Below are 25821 nucleotides of genomic sequence, written 5' to 3' on the forward strand. Positions count from 1 at the left end.
ATCAGTTGGTCAAGCGATGATCAAGTTCAAGTTTATTTGTCTGATTGTAGATGTACAACCCAATGAAACAGTGTTCTCCAATCCTTAGTGTAACACACTGCAGACATCTTTGGCTCGGCTTCGCGGACGAAGATTTATGGAGGGGTAAATGATACATATGCACAGTACTTACATGCAAATATTAAAATTAATAAATATTATTGTTAAATAAATACTTGAGTCACGGAGGGTTTGTATGAGCAGTTCATCAATCATTCAGCATTCTCGTTGCCCGTGGGAAGAAGCTGTTCCTCAGCCTGGTGGTTCTGGATCTGATACTCCTGTATCTCTTCCCCGACAGGAGCAGCTGAAAGGTTGTGCAGGATGTTGGGATTCTTCACTGATTTTGAGAGCCCTCTTGAGACAATTATCCCAGTAAATCCCATCAACAGAAGGGAAGAAGACCTCTCTCCTGCTCTTATGGTCCTCTGATCTGATGCCCTGCTGCAAATGTACATGACCACTCTGTGATGCAGCTGGTCAGGATGCTCTCGATAGTCCTCCTATAGAAAGTTGACAGGATATCAGCTGGGTAGCCTTGCCTACCTCAATTTTCTCAGGAAGTGCGGTCATCGTTGCACCATCCTGACAAGTGAGGAGATATGTGGATTCCAAGGAACTTGGTGCTCTCTGCTCTCTCCACTTGAATAAACATTGAGCCTATGCACTCCACTGCTCTTCCAGGTAATGGTGTGATAGGTGGAAGGACTCTGTCAACAGACCTGGCTAATTCTCAATGTCCAGTCAAACTCAAGCACCATGCAACACTAGGATCAGTGGAATCCCCATCAATCACAGGAGGTGACTCAGCGGGTCAGACAGCACCCGAGTGCAGAAAAGGTTAGTCAACATTTCAGAATGGGACCCTTAACATAATTGATAAATGCCCCAAGCCGAAAATGGACTGCCCATTTCTACCCATGGATGCTGCCTGGCTCGCTGAGTTCCTCCAGCAGTTCATTGTTTCTAACGATTCAGGATCTGCAGCTTTTGTGTATCTCACAGGAGGTTACTGCCTGCTGTTCATTGTGACTAAGTTACCTCAGTGGGGAGTGTGATTTTTCTATCCCTTCTGGTCTTGTCCCAGCAGGTGAGAGATGGGGATGGTGATAGAGTTTTATGCTACCTACCAGAAGGTGACAAGAATGTGTGAATATATTCCTGGAAATGGCATCCTACAACCTGCTCCCTCCCAATCACCCCATGCATCCAGCCACCTGACATAGACTCTATTACCTGATAAAAACACACAGTAAATGCTGGAGGAACCCAGCATGGTCTCACAGCATCTATAGGAGGTAAAGATATATTACTGACATTTCGGACCTGAGCTGAGCCCTTTTTCAAGGTATAAGCAAAGAACAACAGGTGTCTAAAACATCGATAATATATTTTTACCTCCTATGGACGCTGTAAGACTGGGTGAGTTTCTCCAGCATTTCTGTGTGTTTTTCTACAATTGCAGACTTTCGTGTTTCACTCTATTTCCTGGATGTTTCTTGTCTTCTCCATCAGTCTTTTTCCATGTACAATATTTAATAAATGTAAATATGAACAAAAAGAAAATTCAGATTTTTCAAAATGTTTCTATTATCTTTTCTCTGCATTCAGCAGAGATAGATAAACATGATTCCTAAAATCTCCCAAACATTAGTACAGGAATGACACCCCTTCTCGGGAAGTAGCTTGTCTTCAAATTCCGTTCTAATTGGTGCACACTCTCCCGAGGGACAGCGCTCCCTTTTCGTCCACGTTGATGCGGCTGCTATGGGAACATGATGAGCACTGGGGTACTTTATCCAGCCTGCTCTTGGATCTTGAGCATCTATACAGCATTGAGCTTCAGCTCAACCATGAGGGGGCGGGGCCACGGTGAGGATGAGTGAAAGCAATGGACTCAACCCCCCAGCAGGGGTCCAGAAGGAAAGGAGAAAACCGTGGAGATGAATTAAAAATTGAAACAACTGCCATGGATGGGACTACAGAGCGTTACAGAACAATTCACACTGAGCAAATAACTTCCTCCTGTATCCTTTCAGAAAAGAGAAAGTCAAAAAAGATGTTATAATTATTTCATCACATATGTCAGGTTTCAACCTGGCAAGTTTTCTCGAATTGTCTTTGCTTATAGATGTGGCTGCATATCAAAAGTACTTAATTACAAAGTGCATTGAGCCAGGTTTAAGGATATGATAATTCAGTGGCTAGATTCTTTCTTTATTCCTCTCCTTGGTGTGTGTAGGCAGCAAACAAGTGGGTTTTCATTGCATGTTTCATCTGGCATGGCATAGTGAGATAGCAGGGCTCTTGTTTCCAGGAATCTGGTTTGATTCTGACTTGTACTGCTCTCTGTAGAGCAAAACACAAAAGTCTGCAGGCACTTCTTCTTCTTTCTTTGGCTTGGCTTCGCGGACGAAGATTTATGGAGGGGGTAAATGTCCACGTCAGCTGCAGGCTCGTTTGTGGCTGACAAGTCCGATGCGGGACAGGCAGACACGGTTGCAGCGGTTGCAGGGGAAAATTGGTTGGTTGGGGTTGGGTGTTGGGTTTTTCCTCCTTTGTCTTTTGTCAGTGAGGTGGGCTCTGCGGTCTTCTTCAAAGGAGGTTGCTGCCCGCCGAACTGTGAGGCGCCAAGATGCACGGTTTGAGGCGATATCAGCCCACTGGCAGTGGTCAATGTGGCAGGCACCAAGAGATTTTTTTAGGCAGTCCTTGTACCTTTTCTTTGGTGCACCTCTATCACAGTGGCCAGTGGAGAGCTCGCCATATAACACGATCTTGGGAAGGCGATGGTCCTCCATTCTGGAGACGTGACACACCCAACGCAGCTGGATCTTCAGCAGCGTGGACTCGATGCTGTCGACCTCTGCCATCTCGAGTACTTCGACGTTAGGGATGAAAGCGCTCCAATGAATGTTGAGGATGGAGCTTGAAGTAAAAACACAATGCTGGAGGAGCTCAGCAGGAGAAACAATGCACGTTGTGTGGCAAAGGTAAAGATACATAACCAAAGTTTCAGGCTTGAGCCCTCCATCAAGGTATGAACAAAATGCGGGCAAGTGCCCGAACAAAATAGCGGGGAATGAATGGGGCAGGGGGAGGACCACAGTCCGACAGGCAAGAGGAAATAGTTAGATAAGGGAGGGAGGACATACTAGCAAACAGGAGGGGGGGGGTGGCTCTGTGAATGTGAGAGGGAAGGGGTGGAAAGCTGAAGGAAAGAAAACAGAGGGATGGGGAAGAGAAGGAGAAGGTGGTCGGTACTGACTGTACACATTCTCCCTGTGACCGTGTAGGCCTCCTTCTGCATCACAAAAGCCCCTTTTAAACTGCAATGCTGCGGTATTCACGTAGACATGGCCTGCCTTAGGAAACCGGCTTGCATGTTCACACAGAACCGAAAAAAGCCGGATCTGTGAGTCAAGCGGCTCCACTGCTGAGACTACCTACCTAGGTGGATCGGAGACGGGTAAGTCTAGACCTACCCTTACCCTCCCCCCCTCCCCCACCAATCCACCTTGCGATTCTGTCACACAGCACTTGAAAGATACATAAAATCCAGCATTCAAGCCCTGAAATACTTGCAGGTTGGGAAGTTAATCAGCCACTGTGACTTGCCCCTGTAGATGAGTGTGAATGGTGATGGAAGGAGTATGGGTTACAGGGATTGATTGCTCTTGTCAGTTGGCAAAGACTTGATAGGCCAAAATGGCCTCCTTCTACATCATATGGAAATCTGAAAATGCAGAGGAAACAGTAACTAAGACCATGTGGTTTAATACTCCATGGTATTCCAATGGCAAGTCGATCCAATTTAGCTTTAGATCAGAAGCTGTCTTCAGCCTCCACATGAAATGGCCTAACATGGAGAACATTCTACCATTCTGTTCCCTTGCTATTTCAAAGATTAAAGCATTCCAAAACCTTAGCTCATGAATATTACATTAAGCTGCTAATAGCACTTGTCTCTAATCAGCTCTTATCTGTCTGCCTGCTGATCTAACTTCCAGGCCTTCCTGAAGGGAATTTAAAACAAGATTACAGTTCACATTAATGTAACACACACCAAATCTTTTTGGTGGTCACACACACACCCACCCACCCACCCCCCTTGGCCAATTGCCTTGCTATAAAATGGGTTGGCTGTGCTGTGGGCTCCAGTCACTAAATGCCTTGTCTAACCTCCTCTATCTCTCCTCGAGGAGAATAAACAGTCTTTTTATTCAACTGATAATTTAACGTGTGCATTCTTAATAGATCCATTTGGGACTGTTTCCACTAATAATAACAGTGGTGCCTCAGGAAAGTGGCAGATGGTGTCATTAAAAAAGTGAAGCAGGGGTGGGAAGTATCTGGCTGTAAGCGTGGATATGAGTTTCTACCAGGTTTTGGGAACTCCCCCCCCCCCCCCCCCACCGCGCCCAGCTCCCCCATCTCCCCACCCAGGCATGTTTGCAGCTGGTACTTCTATAACTATTCTCCCAAAGTACATTTCATCTAGACTAGGTTCTCCCCATATGGTCAGAATGACCTGGAACTTAGGGGATGCTCATGGAATCATCAGGAGGCCTGGCCCTCCAAGACAGACTGCAAGCTCTGATTGGATGTGCTGTTGGAGGTTTCATCACTTAACCTCTCATATCCATCAGCATCTTTCATTCAAATATTCTAGTTCCAGTGTGTCATAAAATCACACACTGCAGGAGCAGGTTTTTCCCCCCTACCATTGTCCGTGTTGACCACCAAGAACTTATTTGTACTAATCAGCCCTTGGTCTGAAGTGTACTATGTGCCTGTCCAAATGCTCCTTAGAAATTGTGAGCGTATCCACCTCTACCACTATCTCAGGCAGTCCTTTCCACATTGCAGCCACCTGCTGGATGAAAAATAAAATCCTCCTTGGGCACAGCGCAGTTGGCGTAGCGGTTAGTGGAACGCCTTTACAGCACCAGTGATCGGAACCAGGGTTTGACTCCCACACCATCTGTAAGGAGTTTGTATGCTAGCCTCTGTATCTGCGTGGATTTCCTCTGGGGTCTCCGGTTTCCTACCAGGGGCTGTTTGTTAATTGGGCGACATTGGGGTCGAGGGCCAAAAGGGCCTGTTATCTTGCTGTATGTCTAAAATGTAAATAAAATTTTAAAATTAAATTTAAGTTTAGATCCCCTCTAAACAATTTACTCCTCTCCTCCACCCTATGTCCTCTGCCATGGGGAAATGATTCTTCCTATATCCTCTAATATTAACTATAGACTGGAACAGCCGTCAACCTCATTGACTGATCAAGGCAGAGCGGAATGGGGAGCCTGCAAAGGGCTATGGGTAGGATTGGTCTCGGGAGGTGTGTCCTGCCGGCAGCAGCCAACCATAGCCTGACAGTGGTTTACCCAATGATTAATCCTTCAAGCTCTTCAGCGCTTGACGTCCTGCTTTGCGGAAACTGCCAAAATGTTTGGCCTGGAAGTCAGCCTGAAGAAAACTGAGGTCCTCCATCAGCCAGCTTCCCACCATGACTACCAGCCCCCCCACATCTCCATCGGGCACACAAAACTCAAAACGGTTAACCAGTTTACCTATCTCGGCTGCACCATTTCATCAGATACAAGGATCGACAATGAGATAGACAACAGACTCGCCAAGGCAAATAGCGCCTTTGGAAGACTACACAAGAGTCTGGAAAAACAACCAACTGAAAAACCTCACAAAGATAAGCGTATACAGAGCCGTTGTCATACCCACACTCCTGTTCGGCTCCGAATCATGGGTCCTCTACCGGCACCACCTACGGCTCCTAGAACGCTTCCACCAGCGTTGTCTCCGCTCCATCCTCAACATCCATTGGAGCGCTTACACCCCTAACGTCGAAGTACTCGAGATGGCAGAGGTCGACAGCATTGAGTCCACGCTGCTGAAGATCCAGCTGCGCTGGATGGGTCACGTCTCCAGAATGGAGGACCATCGCCTTCCCAAGATCGTGTTATATGGCGAGCTCTCCACTGGCCACCGTGACAGAGGTGCACCAAAGAAAAGGTACAAGGACTGCCTAAAGAAATCTCTTGGTGCCTGCCACATTGACCACCGCCAGTGGGCTGATAACGCCTCAAATCGTGCATCTTGGCGCCTCACAGTTTGGCGGGCAGCAACCTCCTTTGAAGAAGACCGCAGAGCCCACCTCACTGACAAAAGGCAAAGGAGGAAAAACCCAACACCCAACCCCAACCAACCAATTTTCCCTTGCAACCGCTGCAATCGTGTCTGCCTGTCCCGCATCGGACTTGTCAGCCACAAACGAGCCTGCAGCTGACGTGGACTTTTTACTCCCTCCATAAATCTTCGTCCGCGAAGCCAAGCCAAAGAAAGAGAAGAATCCTTCATGGAGAATTCCTCTCCTGTGGATTGATTGAAGGAGGAGCAAGGATAATGGGGCAGGAAAGTGAGGCATCATGGCAAAGACTATCACATTCATATCTTTTTGCACTCGCGCGATTAAGTTCCGTTGCTTTCAAATTTTGGCATTGGCCAAAGAGCTAAAGTAGGGGTCAAAACCGAACGATATGAGCTGGAAATTTGAGGTAAGATGAGTGTGGCAACCATCCTAAATCCCCACATGAAGTAAGTGCATCTCTCACTGGGGAAATCAATCATCCTAAATCTCCACATGAAGTAAGTGCAGCTCTCACTGGGGAAATCAATCATCAATGCTGAAATCCATTGAAGATGGAAAAATGCTGGAAACTCAAGAAATCAGACAACATCTATGGAAAGAGACCCTTCATCAAACAAGGGATCCTAGACTTGAAACATTCATTCTGTTTCTCTTTGCGTATTTTCTTCCTGATCTGCTGAACGATTGCAGCATTTTTCCAGGTTTATTTCACATTTACGTGCCCCGTGCAGAATCCTTCATTTTCCTCTCCTGTTAAAATCCACATCTGCACCAGTCTTGTTACACTTCCCATGGACACCACAACAAGGCTGTCTACACTATTGTCACACCACTTCTTTTTTTTGCACTATGGTAACTAAATATTTGTAGTTATTTTTCATTTTCAATTAATATTTTTTACCCAGCACAGCTGCAGCAAGTAATAATTTTGGTGCATAGGCACATTGCACAATGTATATGTATAATGATGATAAACTCATTATCATTATCACCTCCATACCCATATTCACAAATTTACAGGCCCTTCATTAATGAGAATTGAGGAGCATCAGTCTAAATCTCATCCACTGCTCTAAATACCGTATTTGATGCCATATAAGACGCACAGGCATATAAGACCACCTCCATTTCAACAGGGAATATTAAGAATTTTTTTAGTGTATTGACAGGTAAGTTAACGAATGGGTTCCTCCTGCAAAGCCACTTGTAGATAGCGCATGTGTGTGTGCCTTCACTCACCTCAGTGGAAACCCTCCGGCCTTGCATGGCCGAGATGCTGAAGCTGAATTGGTCAGTGCACCGCTCACTGGAGCCTTTCACCATGTTGGGCTGAGACAGGCACCCATGCCTGCTCTTGGCCTGCCACCAGCTTCCTCGCACCAAGCAACAACAGCCACACCTCCTTCCACCCGCCGCATGCTGAGGCTCAGGCCACTTTCCCCCCACTGTGCAAATGCTGATTGATTGCCGGGGCATGTGAGAGCTGGAGGGCAGGGCCACTGTCATAAGGAGCAGATAATGATCGCTTGCTTTGAGGGGAGCGCTGGGCCTTGGTGATCAGGCTCCACGCTGAGCCTTTGTTCAACAAGCATGGGCCCCCTGAGCAAATTGAATGAAGAGTGGGGGCAGGTGGCAGTGAGTGAGTGGTCTGTCGAGCTCAGCTGGTGATGATCTTCATTTACCCGCCTGTTTCCCATAACCCTTAATTCCCCTCCTATTCAGTCTATCTGTACTTAAATATATTCAATGAGGTACTGCTTCCTTGGGTAGGATATCCCACAGATTTACTACTCTCTCGAAGTTCTACCTTATCTCTTTCTTAAATATGCTTTCTTAAATCTTGAGGCAATGTCCCCTAGTTGACCTGTTAGTGGTAATAAACTCCCTGATTCTATCTAATCTATTCCTTTAATAATTTTATGTATCTCTATTAGATCCCCCCTCCTCAATTTTTTAAACTCCAGTGAGTATAGTCCCATGCAACAATGTCACTCTCCACAAGATAACTCCTTTATTTCCAGAATCACCTTGGTGAATCTTGAAAGCCAGGATATCCTTTCTGAAGAAAGGAGACAAAAAATGGACCCAGAAGTCCAGATGCAGCCTCACTTATACCCTGTACAGTTGCAACAGTACCTTCCTGTTCTTAAATTCAATCCCACTAACAACCAAAGCCAGCACCCCATTTGCAGGGCCCAATTAACGTAGTAGCAAAAGTAGGATATGCTACGGGCCCCACATTTTCAAGGGCCCCGCGTGCTAAATGTTTGCTGACTTGCTCTGTTACTTTATGTACTATGAATTATGAATGACTGACTGGGTGTTTAACTTAAATATTCTTTGTTTTCGTCTTTGTGCAACAGCTACGAGATGTCACCCTTCCATGGTCTGTTAATTTTTTCAGCCAGTTATCACCTTTAATCAGGGTTATTAACACAGACTATGGGTGGGTGGTATCTCATAGGCGCTGCACAATTAGTCGAGACGCATCAAAAGTATTGGGGCACACTTCTAGAGTGAATACTTTGACATTTGAAATTGATACCTAGATGTAAATAATCTCAGTGTTATATAATGGCTGTTTGGGTTTTGGCAGGGATTGGTGGGAAATATGAAAGCTTAAAGGGGTGATAGCAAAAATGATTATAACCTTTCATCAAGGATGTAATCACTGAATATATAGTGATCTGAGAAAGCTAGCATCATTTTGTTAAGAATAACTAAGACTATTTCAAACTTACCAAAATGGAGGACGTGCAGGGTCAGCGTCAGAAATTCTCTTGGGGGGAGGGCGCTGCTGTCACACTACCTTAATCCAGTCCTGCCCATTTGCCCTCTTGATTACCATCTGCTATGAATGTTTTGCAAATGAACGTTTTGTGATTCTTACACAGGTTAAATGCTGTAATTTGTCACTATTTAAATAATGGTCCGATCTGAAAGCTTTGTGTGGCTTTGCACTGAACACCTTATAGCATTTCAAGGGCTGTCTCTAGAACCCAGCAAGTAACTACGCTGCCTCACACCACTTGAGACCTGCATTCAATTTTCTGTGAAAGTTTATCCCCATATCCTAAAGGCATATGGGATGGGATGGGATGGATGGGATGGTAAATTCATTGGTCAAATTAGTGTGCAGGTGAGGGGTAGAACGTGAGGGCAGTGGATGAGAATATAAAATGGGATTAGTGTCAATGGATGACTGATGGCCAGGATGGGCTGATGGGGCTGAAGGGGCTCTTTCTCTCTATCAATGTCAGTTGTGCTGTTCACCATGTTTTGTGCAGCTGTTGGGATGCTCCAAGTGTTCCAGTGCCCTAGGGTAGGGGAAGGAACTATTCAAACCAATGTCTCTGTTCCTGATATTTATTAATTAACCCAACATGGATTCCAACCTGTATATATATATATTTTTTTTCTCTTCTTTGGCTTGGCTTCGCGGACGAAGATTTATGGAGGGGTAAATGTCCACGTCAGCTGCAGGCTCGTTTGTGGCTGACAAGTCCGATGCGGGACAGGCAGACACGGTTGCAGTGGTTGCAGGGGAAAATTGGTGGGTTGGGGTTTTTCCTCCTTTGCCTTTTGTCAGTGAGGTGGGCTCTGCGGTCTTCTTCAAAGGAGGTTGCTGCCCGCCGAACTGTGAGGCGCCAAGATGCACGGTTTGAGGCGACATCAGCCCACTGGCGGTGGTCAATGTGGCAGGCACCAAGAGATTTTTTTAGGCAGTCCTTGTACCTCTTCTTTGGTGCACCTCTGTCACGGTGGCCAGTGGAGAGCTCGCCATAGAACACGATCTTGGGATGGCGATGGTCCTCCATTCTGGAGACGTGACCCACCCAGCGCAGCTGGATCTTCAGCAGCGTGGATTCGATGCTGTCGGCCTCTGCCATCTCGAGTACTTCGATGTTAGGGATGATGTCGCTCCAATGAATGTTGAGGATGGAGCGGAGACAACGCTGGTGGAAGCGTTCTAGGTGCCATAGGTGATGCCGGTAGAGGACCCATGATTCGGAGCATACAGACACATAGATATCCTATATGATCAAGCAAGGGAAGCAGATGAACGTATTGAGTCCCACAAGCCGATCTATAATAGACAGATCAATTGGTGCTTAACATGCCCTCAATTCCTCTTCCCTCCACCTCTCCCTGGGGAAACAATAACCATACAGGATTATTTCACTGAATCTAATCAGGATGTGAGTAGAAGAAGGGAAGTGAGATGGGAGGGTGTAGATGTTTTGTTTACTTTTATTGAAGGATAAATGATTAAAAGTATACACAAGGGAACTGTGCAGAATCTAATTACATGCTGAATTATGGTACAGAGTAAGTCAGCTGTGTGCCAGAATTTGCTGTTAATTCTGGTTGGCTGCCTCTGTGTACCGATACAGTCAGTATCGAGCACACAATCACCAGAGCATTTTAACCTCAATAATACTCACTGGCGCTGAAAAGATTTAGCCAGCTGATTTTCCCTGCAACTCGCTTGTTGTTGATAATTCCGCTTCAAAGTTGCTTTTGTTCCATTGGAGACAGAACACTCTGTCCCGCTTATAACTGCACCATCATTTTTCACTGGGCTACAGGTGACCCTCAAAGTTTCACATGGAAAGAGCCCTGCTTTCTGGTTGTGTCAACTTTTGCTCTGCAAATGAACTTGAGGCTCCACTTTTCAAAAGGCAGCTCTGTCCCTCTCCCTCTTCCCTGCCTCCTTTCACTCAGTCAAAATCAATTCTCACCTCCCCCCTCATCATATCTAATTAACACCTTTTGTTGGTCTGGTCTCCTCCCCCAGAGCCATTCTGGAGAGTGGGAAAGTGACGTGATTAATAAGTCTCCTGCCTTACTACTCCAACTGGATACAATTCTGATCTCTGCTCTGTTCATGCAAATTTTGCACATCTCTCATGACTGTGTGGGGTTTCCTGCAGGTGCTCTGGTTTCCTCCCATCTCCAAAAGATATGCGCATTGTCGGTTAATTGACCATTGTAAATTATGTGTGTGGTAGAATCTCGGGGGTGGGGGGGGAGGGGGCGGGGGCGGTGAGTGATGGGGAATATGGGAATAGGGAGTTGATGGGAATGAACAGAGAATAAAATGGGCTGTGGAAATTGGTGTGTCACAGATGTGGTGGACCGAAGGGCCTGTTTCTGTGTTGTGAATCTAGGCCACTCGACCAGAATATCAGCTGAATGAGCCACATAAATCTTGTCAGAAGCTAAGTAAGTTATTCCTTTGGATAATTTATTTATTTACCCTTTAGCTCCCCAAAGCCTTTATACAACGTACAATATAGTCCACTTGTCTGGATATGTGCAGCTCCAAGAACACACAAGAAATGGGAGACTATTGAAGACAAAGCAATCTGATTGATTGGGGCCACATCCATCATTCTTGGCATGCAATCCCTCCACAACTAGTGCATCCTGGTTGCAGAGTAACAGCCACCACATGATCTCACCAAAAAGCAGTGGGTGAAAAGTATTTGATCACATTTTTCAGTGGAGCGAGGCAGATTCCTGGTAAGCTCGGGAGAATAAGAGGCCACCGTTGCTAGAATAGTGAGGATACAGTCAAATCAGTCATGATCTTATACAAATAGTTGAGCAGACGTAAGGGGCGAGCAGCCTACTTGTGCTCCAAATTTCTGTACCCTGTACAAACCATGACCCAAGATTTAATTTATTGTAATAAAACTGTCATATTAAATGAAATTGTTTTTGCTAGGTGTAAGGCAGACAGATTTGCCCTCGGCAGAAGTTGCCTGAAGTGCCTCCTTACAGTCAGAGAAAGAGAAGCAAAAGGAGAGGTCCCCCCCCCCACAGAGTCACCAAGTGTCCGTAGATTCGCCTTCAGCGCTTCTGCAGCCCCCGCAGTCACGCAGAGTCCAGGCCAAACCATTGGCAACCTGAGCTCAAGATCTGAACCTCTGACATGGATACCCTTCAGCACCTCGCATCCCAGTTCCGAAACCTGGTACCCCTTCAGACAAGCAAGCATCCAGCGAGCCTCCCAACAGAGGCCGCCAGCAGTCCACAGCCTCCGTGGTTCCTCGCCACAAGTCACCAGTAGCTCAATGCATGCATGGGCTTTTCTTTGACATCTCCACCTAAAGGCTTCTAAACTTATAGCCTCAAAAATCTAAAAAAACAAGTTTGTGCACATCTGTTCTCCTCACAGCCTTTCATGGTTTTAGGTGTGTTTCTCAACACCTTTGCGACAAATCCTATGGGCCCCTATACTAGCAAAATGGGAGTCCCTCACCATGCATGTTGGAGGTGATTCAAGAACTGTGGGCGGCATGGTTAGTGTAGTGGTTAGTGGAACACTGTTTTAGCGCCAGCAACCCCGGGTTCAAATCTGGTATGGTCTGCATTCTCCCCGTGTCTGCATGGGTTTCTACCAGGTGCTCTGGTTTACTTCCACCCTCCAAAAAACAAGGTACAGAGCTTGTAGGTTATTTGGTGTATTTGGGGCAGCACAGGCTCGTTGGCCAGAAGGGCCTGTTACCGTGTCTTGCCTAAATTTAAAAATATTAAATTAATTTGTAACCTAATTCTCTAAGAGGATTTACGGGAGGGTATTAAAGGCTGGCCTTGCTAGCAAGTCCCATTTCCCACAAATAAATAAATAGACAGACAGATAAATAAATATATATATTTGTGTGTGTGTGTGTGTGTGTGTGTGTGTGTGTATATATATATATATATATATATATAAATTGGGTTGAAGAAAATTCTTTTGTTCAATCAATATGCTGCAACGTTTGGAAAGAAATTTCTGACATAGTCCTTAGAAGACCGTGACAACCGTTGGATAAGTAGTGAATTCATGATTAAGCTGTTGTAGCAATAGGGCTACATCAGTTGGAGTAATAGCTTTTTGGAAGCTATAGCAAACCAATTTAGGGCAAAAACTGGCAGACGAAAGCCAATACCAAGTGTACAATCCCTGAACGTTATGCAGTTGAGTGATTCAGAACAGCTTGGAGCATCTGTCATTTCCTTGAATTTTAACAGTCCACTGTCCACTGATTCATTTTCTAGCTGGCAGCTTAAAACTACTTGAGAATGTAAACAACAAAAGGAGTGAAAGTAAAACAGTAAGTAAAACAAGTTTGGACGCCTGCTGACATTTTTCCATGCCTTGATGAAGGGCTCAAGCTTGAAACATCAGTTATGTATTTTTACCTTTGCTATATAAAGGACACATTTGACCAGCTGAGATTCTCCAGCATTGTGTTTTTACAACAAAGGAGTGAATTTAATTTATGCCCTGCTTTACTAAGAAATAAATCGGCGTCCATTTCACTGTGTATAGACCAGACAAGTGTTACTTATCTAACTAGCTCTGCATGTCCACGAAGAAATGGAAAATTTCATTAACTTGGTTATCAATTGTCCTTACATTTACTGTTTGTGACTCTTCTTTTCCCTTCCTGGCCTTTTCTGTTTCCAACTCAGGAGGGGAAACCTTCCGCCATCACCTATCACCAAGCCACTGACTCTCACAGCTACCCTGCCTCTTGTGAGGACACAATCACTTTTTCCCCATTCCTCCACCTTCACTGTTCCAAAGATGATACCTTCCATTCTGATCATCCAAATTGTCCTGTTTCTTTAAGAAACAACGCTTCCTTCTTGCTGTCATTAATAAATCTCATCTACATTTCCATTTCTCATATTTCTGCTTTCACCCCATCTCACCACAGGTAGAACAAGGGCAGTGATCCTCACTTTCAACCCCACAATCTTCTCTGCGTCCAACGCATTACCCACCAACTCCAGTGCATTTCCACAACCAGCCACATCTTACTCTCCACACCCCTGTCTGCTTTCCACAGGGATCAGTCTCTTCGAGACTCCCTGGTCTGATCTTCCCTCCCTACCTACCCCACCGCCATTTCAGGAACTTCCCGCTGTAAATGCAGAAAGTCTAAAACTTGTCCCTACATCTTCCTTCTCACCACAATCCAGGGCCACAAACAGATGGCGAGACCAACCAAATGTAGCTAGGACAACAGCTTCGCTGAGCATTCTGTCTATAGTTCCAACTGGCAGATTCACTACCATCTGGGCCCTAGGCTGAGTTTTGTAAAGCCCCCTCTGCCCCACAGCCCCCAACCCTTCGTTGAATAGAATAAAGTGAAATTGTTCCATTTATTAGCCTATGGATATTATGCCCTCACATATTCTAAATTTATTCGCTGGCTATGTGCTGGGAATACACCAGTTGGTGTTTGGTTGGAGGATGGGAGGAAAAACTTCATTAAAATCTTACCTTACAGAAGCCATCTGCTGGCCCCAAATAATTTGAAAAGTTTGTTAATTATAAAAGATAAATAAAATGTTCTAAAACAAACAGCCTCAGTACAAATTAAAACAGGAGAAGGAAGAGTCTTTTTTAAAAAAGTAAACCTCCCGTGTGCAACACTGCATGAGCCAAGCTCTGCTGCAGGAGGCAGGCCTTAGACTCGTGCGTGGGTGTACCAACACAAGCATTGATTGACAGGTAGTATTGAGACCAGCGAAGCCCGAAATGATAGATGGGACTGTGGCACCTACTACCGATTGACAGGTGAACATGGGATTTCCACGAGCCTTGATTGACAGATGGACCCAGGACGAACACGAGCCTATATTGACAAGTGGTTACATTATTGTAACAGTGGTTGTGATTGGCCCCCCTTACCTTCTGGGACCCTAGGCTTCAGCCACTGAGTTCCAAGCTAGAACTGCTGGTTGCCAACCATTTGAGTTCTCCTTCCCATCCTTATGCAGACATGCCTGTCCTCATCCATTGTCAGGGTGAGGCTAAATGCAAATTGGTGGAACAATGCATCATATTCATCTTGGACAGTATTTTTTTCTCATTTGATGTAACCTCTATCTTGTGTCTCTGTTTCCATCCCTTCTTTTCTCAATTCCCGATCTTTCTTTTCTCTCTAATCCTTACTTCCCCTCCAAGGGACTCTCCATCTCGCTTTCCTCCTCACCCAACAATCCATTATCCTATCACTTCTTAGCCCCTCCCCTGCTAACGATTCCCCCCCTCACTTTTTCAAGTATATCACTTGATATCACCTCATCCCATATAAGTCTCCACAATGGGTCTTGACCCTAAATATTGACTGACCCATTTCTCTCCAAGGATGCTACCTCCAGCTTCTCATTTTGTGCTCAAGGTTCCAGCATTTGCAGTTTGTGTGTTTCTCTATCAGCGTTCCAGACAGAGTAGGTTCGCCCTTCCCTCCCCTACCCCTCCCAATTCGTAAACCAGGATAAATAAGTGGTTATAAAGGGCCCAACCATTTTCTCAACTAAGAAATGCAAAGGAAATATTTGATCACACAGCTTCCAGTGAAGGTTTATGAGCAATTAAATATATTAGCTTTAATTTCCAGCAAAATTATTTTTAAAATATTAAAATTAGAGGTACAGCACGGTAACAAGCTCTTCCTGCCCACAAGCCCGTGCCGCCCAAATATTAATTAGCCTACAAACCTCATACATTATTGGAGGATGAGAGGAAACCCAAGCAGACACAGGGAAAACATACAAACTCCTTACAGACACGACAGTCTTGAACCCGGGTCACTGGTGCTGCAATAGGGATGACAAAGATGTTATTATTCCATAAACAAGTGATTTTCACCCCTATACTGGGTCCCTGATCTCCCAACTCTCCTGCTGCCTTATATTGACTCAGGTTCAATCCTCGCCCCTGGGTAGGGGTTGTCCCTTGATTGTGTGGCTTTCCTTCAGGAGTTTTGTTTTCCTCCCACATCATAAATCTGTGTGGAGGTTAATTGGCCATTGTTAGTTGCCCTTAGAGCAGTGGTTCTCAACCTTTTTCTTTCCACGCACAAAGCACTTTAAGTATTCTCTATTGCCATAGGTGCTCTGTGATTAGTAAGGGATTGTTTAAGGTAGTATGTGGATGGAAAAGTTTGAAAACCACTGTTTTAATTGTACTTAATTGACTTGTTATGTGCACGGTTTCAGAACTCCAAAGGAAATGGGCCAATGACAATTTTTTTCTCCTGTTGATGCTAATCGGTTGAGTTCCTCCAGCAGAGAGAAGGTTGCTCCAGATACCTGCATTCACAGTCTCGTGTCTCCGGCTAGATCCATCGATTTGGATCATGAGTGGGTGCATTTCAGGCACAAAAAACACTCAGTCTATAGCTTCCCTCACTGAGTTGCATAAAGAATGCCCACTTGCAAAAATTATGGGGGGTGGGAGGTTTCTGGTCAGATATCGCAACTGTTCGCTGCAAGTTGATTGTACTCTGTAATGCATTTAGGTTAAACTGAATCAGTACACTGATAAGAAGTATGAATGCAAATTGCTCATAACTCTATCTAAAACTCCTGGGACTGATGTTCAGCTTGTAAAACACAAAATAGAAACAAGTATTGCTCTCCCTTAGTCAGTGAATTCATCCTCTCGTGGTCCTTGTATATCTCTCTCTCTCTCTCTCTCTCTCTCTCTCTGCCTGCAGAAGCAGCCAAGGATACATGCACATGAAGTTCAGCAGAACGAAAGATTCCAAGTACATCCTTGGCCAGAACAGTCCCCCCTTCGACTGTGTCCCGGAGGTCATAAACCACTACACAAGCCACAAGCTGCCGATTAAAGGGGCTGAGCATCTCTCCCTGCTGTTTCCTGTGACGGTCCAAACACTGTGAGCGGAGCCAAGGCTGCTGCCCAAAGAGGCAGTGAAATGCATACCATTCCGCGGGAAAAGAAACAGACGTAAAAGAATTTCAGCTTGCCAGTTTATGTCACAGAGATTGAAGCCCCACTTGAATACAGGACTCCGCTTGAGTATGTGTTCCGCTTCTGGTCTGTGAAAGAACTGCAGACCAATAGCATTGAATATCTAATTTCCTCAGTGTTTGTTTCAAAGATTTTTGTGGTGAATTGGATCATGAACGTTGCTGAACTCACTTGAAAGGATTCAGTCACTCATTTCCTGGGAATTTAAGGAATGTCTTCTGTTTCTCCTGTGGTAGCCACACTTATTCCCCTCCTGATATAACACCACTGGCATTCCCCAACCATCCTTCATCACTTCACACCAGTCACTGAGTGTTGGCTGGCTGTTCTTTCATGAGGGCATCCCAACCATTACTTCATTCAACATCCAGTGCGCATGCACTTTGCACAAGTAGATCAGGAGTGGAATTTGTAACTAGCATTACGGAGTGGATTAGCGTGGCCATTGGTCCATTAAAGTCAATGGCTGTGTCCTTCCCCCACCTCATGTCTATATTAGGAGTGACTGTGGATCAAACATGGCACCTTCATTTGTGTGACTCAGTCCCACACCCTGATGTAGATTTCTCACCTGGTCTTGTAAAGAGGAGATGGAATACTGTGGAATGTCTTGAGGAACTTCCGTGTAATGTGTGTTTTCTATTTTCAATAATATTTTCTGTGAATATCTAAAAAAAATTTATAAAATATGCGTGGAAGAAATGTCTTGTTGCATAATTCACTAATGATGAAGCAGAGCTCAGATCCGGTGAGAGAATGACTAATGAGTCCTCAGTTATCAAATGCAATTGGGTGAAAAACGAAAGTCTGCAGGCACTGTGATTGTGGTCAAAACACAGAAATACTGGACGAACACACCCGGTCTCGCAGCATCTACAGGAGGTAAAGATATATTACTGTCGTTTCGGGACTGAGCCCTTCCTCAAGGTATGAGTAAAGGAACACTGCATCTGAATTAAAAGCTGGGGAAAGAAACAATGCCAGACTGGGACCATCCATAAAATGGAGGAATAACACCTTGTTTTTCTGACTAGGCACTCTCCAACCAGTTGGCATTAACATTGACCTCCGGTTTATGTTAAACCCCCCCCCCCCCCCACCAATCTTCTTCCCCTGCCTCCTTTCCTCTACCTCTCTCTCTCTTCCCTCTGTCTCCTTTCACAGAGCCAAAATCAACTCTCACCTTTCCTCATCATATCCAATGAGCACATTTTGTCTATTGTTCTGTACTACCCCTTTCTTCCCCCAGCCTTTAATTCAGATGCTGTATTTCTTCATTCATTCCTTGAGTAAGGTTCAGGTCTGAAATGTCAGTAGTTCATCTTTACCGCCTATGGACACTAAGAGACTGGCTGAGTTCCTCCGGCATTTCTGTGTTGTTTTGACCTAAATGCAATTGGGTGCTGAGGTTGTCGACCATTTCCATTGGGCAACATCATCAATTCAGTTCCATCCTCTCCTTCAGCTCATCCACACAAGTGCATGCCTTCTTGCTTTCTTTCCCGATTGGCTGTCTTGCCCATTCACTTCCATGTGTTTTTTAAAATATTTTATTTATTTAATTATGAACCATGATACATACATTCAAAAAGAAACAATTAATACATATAATAAAAAACATGGTATATATAACATCCCCTACTACCCACCCTCCTCCCATATTAACCCTCCCACCCACCCTATCCCCCAATATCCAACTAGCCTAATCCCAAGAAGAAGAAAGGAAGAAAGAAGAAAAGAAAAGGAGATATAAACCATAATAACAGAATTAATTAATTAATTGCCATGGATTAGAGTAACACCACCAGTGAGGCCAGAGAATTCAAAATTTTAAACCCATATAATCCAAATAAGGGCTCCAGGTTTTCTAATAAAAAATGATTATCATGAACTTCCATGTTCTTTCCCTCAGATCCTTCAACGATAGTATCTTCTTCCTAACTCTGCATCCTTTGTTTCCCTTTGTCTGAGATTCTCAGGATCCCATTGTCCAAAATGAAGCATCCCTCAACTCTTCATGCAGCTGAGATTGAATAGAGTGCCTGATTCATCTCCTCTCACCTCTTCTCTCCCCCTCCCTCACCCCCTTCCTCCTTTCCCCTCTTCCCTCAATCTTCCTTTCCTATTAGCTGTCCTACCCCTCTCTCACGTTCCTTTTCAACCATTACTTGACCTCCTCATCCCTATTTACCCCTACCATTCTCTCTTGTCCCTCCCTCCTGTCCTCTCCCCACTCTTCTTTCCCTCGCCCTCCTGTTTCCCTCTTGCGCCTCCCTACCTTTACCCATCCCTTTCCTCCATCCTTCCCTCTTCTTTTCCCTTCCCTATCTCCCCTGCACCCCGTTTCTTGTTCTCCCCTACTGTGATCATTAAGGTCAAAACCTAATTTTAACTCAGACATATTACCACCAACAAAGCTGTGATCAATGAGTAACTTGTGAAAACAACAAAGAGATACTGATGTCACAACAGAATAATTACACACTCCTTTCTGGGTTTTGTAGAAAAGAAAAACAAGTAAAAGAACAAATAATTGCAATATAATTACATGAACCATCAGATCCTCCTATAGCCTTTGGTTCAAGATTCCTTTTATTGTCATGTACTGTTGTAATACAAAAAATGTAATATACATGAAATTCATAAACATTTTCCTGCTGTAAGGCAAAGAGTCGCCACAAGGCCCCCATTAATAAGAGAAAGAGAAGCAAAAGAGGGTCCTTTCAGAGACTGAGTATCCATGGATTCGTCTCCAGGGCTCCCAACACGTCTGCAGCTGCACGGACTCCTATTCAATCCTTCGGCCACCCGAGGACCAAATCCACACCCCCAATATGATCTAGAAGCTTTTGGCTCCCGAGGGCCTTCGGGACCCCTTCCCACCCTCAGTATCCTTTTGAATCCCAGTTCCAATACCTGGTTCCAATAAGCCAGTCTCCAACAGCCCACAGATTGGTGTGAGTCCTTCAACTACAATTCGCCAACGGCCCGCAGCCTTTGGGCGTCCTTCAGCCACAGCTAGGGTGGGGGGGGGGGTTGTCCTCTTCGTCTCTGGCGCCATACGCCAGTCCACTGCTCTCCTGGAGTCTGCAACCCCTCACTGTCCGCTGTCAAACTCAGGTGCCACCATCTAGGGCACAGGCCTCTGTGGATACAGAATTTTGAAAAGCTTTGGGTCCTCTGACATGTTGTTTAAAGTGTGTACAGAGCCACTGGCATTATGGCCAGGCAGTGGGACCCTGAGGAGCAGCGTTGTATCCCAGGTCTCTGCAGGTCTGCGCCAGTGGCAGCACGACCGTTACAACAGCCCTGGCAGCGCTGTCCATGTTTTTTTGTCTCGTGGACACTATATCCTTTGTTGGATCAACTTCAGTGCAGGTAGATGAGATACAATGTTGAGAAATGTATGATTGTACATTTTGAAGAGGAAATAAACATACAGATTATTATTTGGATGGGAAATTCAAAATTTGGAAGTGCAAAGCGACTTGGGGTTCCTCATGCAGGATAACCTAAAGGTTAACCACCAGGTTGGATTGGCAGTAAAGAAAGTGAATATTATGTTAGCATTCATTTCAAGGGGAATAGTAATGAGTCATTGATGAGGCTCTGTGGGGCACTGGTGAGACCTCATTACACACCTGCCGGAAGTCACAGGCATCCCCTCTGTAAGTCGCTATATTCACTTTATGGACACATGCTGATTATCACAGAGACCTCACCTGAGGTGCTGACCTCTCCACACTCGAACCTCCTGTCAATGTGTCACTGATGACATATGCACGCAAGCATGCACACACGCACTGACATCATCTTCCACCCGGGCAGCCATCTATCGATTTCAAATTGTCCAGCAGCAGGCACACGATACATCGACATGGAGTCAGCAATCCACCTCCCAAGTGGCCTGCCAACCCATGCAGTTTTAAAAAAATTCTACCCACCAATTGGCCTGTACATGGGCAGGTTATAAACTAATGTTACAATCCAATTTGTAAACCCTAAATGATATTCTTAAACAACAGCAACCAGATTAGCAGGTGAGTTAGCTCATTAGCCCTTTCAAACTGCCATGTAAAATGAGCACCCCAGTTACGCTGCAGGTAGAAAGAGGCCAACCTTGTCAGAATCCAACCAGGTCCCTGACCTACCTCAGAGGTAGTCAGGGGACCCAGTTAAACTTACCTAGGTCTCCTCCACGGCCACAAACGAAAATGGCGATGTCAGTGCTTGCATGCGTGCGTCACCAGGCAGCCAGCATCTGAACATTCGGCAGGACTTATGTGACGAGTCATTGCAGGAGTGGGATTCCCCCTTAAATCACAATTTAATGGGTCGATCCCCCTGCAATTTAAAAGGTGCCCAGAAATTGTACCCAGGTCCTAGGTGCTGCAATTTAAACGGGGAGGGGTTTGGGGTGGGGGCTATTGATGTCTGTGTCAAATTGATCCATTACTTTCTTCCTATGACAAAGATGACTACACTTCAAAAAAATTCAAAAATAATTAATTGAAGTACCTGTGAAGTGCTTTGGGACTTTGAAATGCTGCATCATTACAAGCATTTCTCTTTGTTTTTGCTGGATGTTCTAATTATCTCACTGCTGTCACATTTGACCTCATTCAAAACAAGATCAGAGAGCTCCCTGCTTGTGATACAAGCAGCTAAATGCAAACCAATTCTGTGGGATCTGCTTCATCACCATTAGGAGCGTTAATGGTTTTTGGTTCAACCACAAGGAAGAGTAGCCAAGCCAAGATTAGTGATTTAAGTTTAGACATACAGCACAGTAACAGGCCATTTCGGCCCACGAGCTCATGCTGCCCAATTTGCACTCAATTGGCCTACACCCCCGGTATGTTGTGGAAACCAGAGCCCCTGGGGAAAACCTACACAGACACGGGGAGGACGTACAAACTCCTTACATATAGCATGGGATTCAAATCCCGCTCCTGATTGCTGGTGCTATAACAGCCTTGCGCTAACCACTACACCAACGGTGCTGCCCTCTCCAACTCTCCAATCTTCCCAGCAGTTCCCCAGTCATTCATGAAGGATATCTGCTTCAGGACTTGCCAACGGCAAACTACTGTGAGCAATTTAGCTCTCGGCCTTTCTGTAGTAATTATACTTCAGGCTCAGGATCAACACGTGTCCAACTTTGATGCTTCAATTGCATGAAGAGTTCATTGGGATTCACTGTCATCCCATTACAAAGACCGATACACTCAAATTCACAGACTTCTTTTTCCTGTTCAACATCAAATAGTATATTTCCTTTTGCTTTGGGGTATCCAGATGTCTCAAGATGCACTATATAATGTACATTTATCCCTCTTTCTTGCTTGTTGCCTTTTCCTCTTTTGGCATTGCTTCCCATCTGCTCAATTATTCCTTGGCTGAATTCCATGGCAAAGCATCAAGATGCATTTATCACAAATCCATTCCTGCCCTCTACCATCTACCACACCCCTCACCCCTCTGGTCCGAGAACACCTTACTGTCTATTCACCACCCCATTATAGAATGCTGACCTTTTGACCATGTGTGCTCTCCACAACCTTTCTTCCAATTTATGTTCATTCACTTTTCAAGATGTCTGTTCAGCCGGCAAAGACAGAACCTAATGCCTGCGCCTCACTGCTCTTGAGAACAATGTTACAAGCTTGATAACTACAATTGTACTGATGAAGGCTTTACTGATTATGGATAGCTGAACTGCAGGCAGATAGGACCAACTCTAAGGAGGGAGGGGGTGGTTCATATGAATAGGTATGAAGAGATGAAGATGTTCCCATGGTCCTGTTGAATCAAAGAGTTGGAGAACTTAAAACTGGTCAGTTAGTATGTAACTTGGATGGGGAATCTCCAGGTGGTGGTGTTTCCTTTATGCATAACATACCCAAGATCGTGTTATATGGCGAGCTCTCCACCGGCCATCGTGTCAGAGGTGCACCAAAGAAGAGGTACAAGGACTGCCTAAAGAAATCTCTTGGTGCCTGCCACATTGACCACCGCCAGTGGGCTGATATCGCCTCAAACCGTGCATCTTGGCGCCTCACATTTCGGCGGGCAGCAACCTCCTTTGAAGAAGACCGCAGAGCTCACCTCACTGACAAAAGACAAAGGAGAAAAAACCCAACACCCAACCCCAACCAACCAATTTTCCCCTGCAACCGCTGCAACCGTGTCTGCCTGACCCGCATCGGACTTGTCAGCCAAGTCCATAAATCTTCGTCCGCGAAGCCAAGCCAAAGAACATACCCTTTTTTAAATCGATCATGGGTTATAAGGACTTACCTATTTTGAAAAGTTATTTTAAAAAATTTACATGTTTTAAATTTAATTTTTAAAAAAGTTTAGATGTACAGCACGGTAACAGGCCCTTTCAGTCCATGAGCCTGTGCCACCCAATTACTCCCAATTGACCTACAAATTCACACATTTTTTTAAAGTGTGGGAGGAAACCAGAGCCCCTGTGGAAAACCCATGCAGACACGAGAAAAAAATGCAAACTCCCTACAGACAGCGTGGAATTAAAACCCTAGTCACCAGCACTGTAACAGCATTGCGCTAACTGCTACACTAATCGCGCAACCCTTAGAGAGATACAACATGGTACAGGCCCTTCTGGCCCATGAATCCATGCAGCCCAAATACACCCATGTGACCAATTCACCTACCAACACTATAGATCTTTGGCACATGGGAGGAAACCAAGACCCCCAGGGGAAAACTACGCTGACATAGGGAGAGCATACCTATTCTTTTACAGACAGTGATGGATTCGAACTGGGTCACCGGCGCTGTCAGTTCCTGAAGATTGAGCCACTCCCTTGAACCACTTTGGTTTCCATAGCGACATGGGCCTCCACCTTCCGTCGGAGTTCCAGGATTTTATGCGAGCATTGATGATGAAAGGGAAACACACTTTGAGTGAAGGACACTGCATGATTTACATTTACCAGTCCCTGTTAACTTGCTCTTCCATACGAGTTCAAGAAGTGCTACTTTAGGAGGATGAAAGGCCACACCCCATTACATATCAATGACTCTTCTGTCGTAGAGAGAGAGGAGAGCACAAAGTTCCTTAGCGTCCATTGAAAGGACGACCATAATACCTCCTCATTAATCAGGAAGGCACAGTATCACCTATACTTCCCAAAGAGATTGAGGAGGGCAAGGCTGCTAGCCCCCATCTTGACAACCTTTTACAGGAGGACAATTGAGAGTGTCCTGGCTGGCTGCATCATCGTGTGGGTAGGTAACTGCAAAGCTTTAGATTGGAGGCCAGTACAGAGGGTGATTAAAACTGGGATCTCCCTCCCCTCTATCGATGACATCTACAGGGAGCTGTGTTTAAAGAAGGCTCAGAAAATCATTGAGGACCCTCACCATCCAGCCCATAGTATCTTTGAGATACTGTGTTCAAGGAAGAGGTATGGGAATGTAAACACTAGGACTGCCTTTTTCCCACAGATGGTGAGACTGTTGAACAATCCTTGAAAACTCTGTGTGTGTGTGTGTGTGTTTCCGTTTGCGTCCGTGCACGCGCGCGTTTGTATGCATGTGCTATTATCCGGAAATACGCTGTTTTGTCAGCTTGCTTATGTATATGAATGATCAAATGACAATAAACGAACTTGAAATTAATTTACTATTTAAAACTAATTATGAATGTACTTTTAAAATAATTTAAATTGATTTCATCTGTTTTTAGATGTCTATTAACCCTGGTGTCCAGACAATATTTATCCTCAATGATTAGAACTGGAAACCAGGTTATCCAGTCATGCTCACTTTTCAGTTTGTGAGAGCTTGATGTGTTCGAATAGCTGACCGTATCCTGTGGTCCGTGAATCTCTGGTATTTCTTGGGTCAGGTGAAGGTGATCCACGGCGATACAGCAAAGACTAATATCACTGATGTAATAAGTTGGTAACGGTTGGATGAGGCTGTTAAATAATTTTAAAATTTCAAAAGATTTTCCCCTTCAAATACAAAGGGAAGAAATTGCAGTGGTTCTCTGGGAGGGGCTCGGGCTTGGCAGCCCCCATCGCTAATGGTAGCTCATGGGTGCCTTATAGGTGATCCAGAGTAAGAAATACTTATAATGTCTGAAGATTAAACGACTCTCTGTTCAGATAGCATCAGTCAATTCTCCACTTTCTGTTAACTCTCTCCTTGTCCCTCTGTTTCCATTCAGCTCCTAATCCCCTCCCCTTCTCCTATCAGAATTACCCTTTTTAGACCTCTATGCAGTTTCTTTCTCTTCTTCCCTCCCACATGAATCCATCTATTACCTCAGCCAGTGCTCCTCCCTCTCCCTCCCCGCTCCCCCTCCTTTTAATTCCATCATCTGCCTGATTTTCGATACTCCCGACGAAAGGCTCAGGCGCAAAGCATTGACTACCTTTGCTTCTGATGGATACTGAGTGACCTGCTAAATTTCTCCAACATGTTTGTGTGCCGAACTACTGGCCTTGCATCAGAAGGTCTTTTTATAGTGGTAAAAAAAGTGAAGGTCAAGACAGATATTCTTTGCATTCATATCGCTGCGCATAACTTCATAAAAACGCTGATGGCAGATGCTGGATGCAGACTCCGATATTTCCAGGGGATAGTCCCAGAGGTGAAGCCTCGCTCCATAAAGGCACTTCCGGTGAAAGCTCCTGCTTAGGGCTGGGCTGATGACGTTGTGAGCCCGCGACCCAGGTACCATCACCTGGGCACCCACAGTGATTAGGGCTGGGGCTCCAGCCACCCGGAAATGTCCTCTTCCTTTTCCCCTTTGCCGCTCGCTCCTTCACCGAGTCGGGCAGGAAGGAGG

General features: G+C 45.2%; 1 protein-coding gene across 1 annotated transcript in view; it reads left to right on the forward strand.

Annotated features, from left to right (window-relative positions):
- Nucleotides 1–17693, forward strand: part of LOC138756855 (SH2 domain-containing adapter protein F-like) — a 268488-nt gene extending 250795 nt beyond the window's left edge. The window contains exon 12 of the mRNA XM_069923247.1: nucleotides 16714–17693. Coding sequence (XP_069779348.1) covers nucleotides 16714–16900 — 187 coding nt within the window. The 3' untranslated portion in view covers nucleotides 16901–17693. The remainder of the gene's footprint in view (nucleotides 1–16713) is intronic.
- Nucleotides 17694–25821: the final 8128 nt, after the last annotated feature.

Source organism: Narcine bancroftii, chromosome 3 (assembly GCF_036971445.1).
Source record: "Narcine bancroftii isolate sNarBan1 chromosome 3, sNarBan1.hap1, whole genome shotgun sequence".
Lineage (NCBI taxonomy): Eukaryota > Metazoa > Chordata > Chondrichthyes > Torpediniformes > Narcinidae > Narcine > Narcine bancroftii.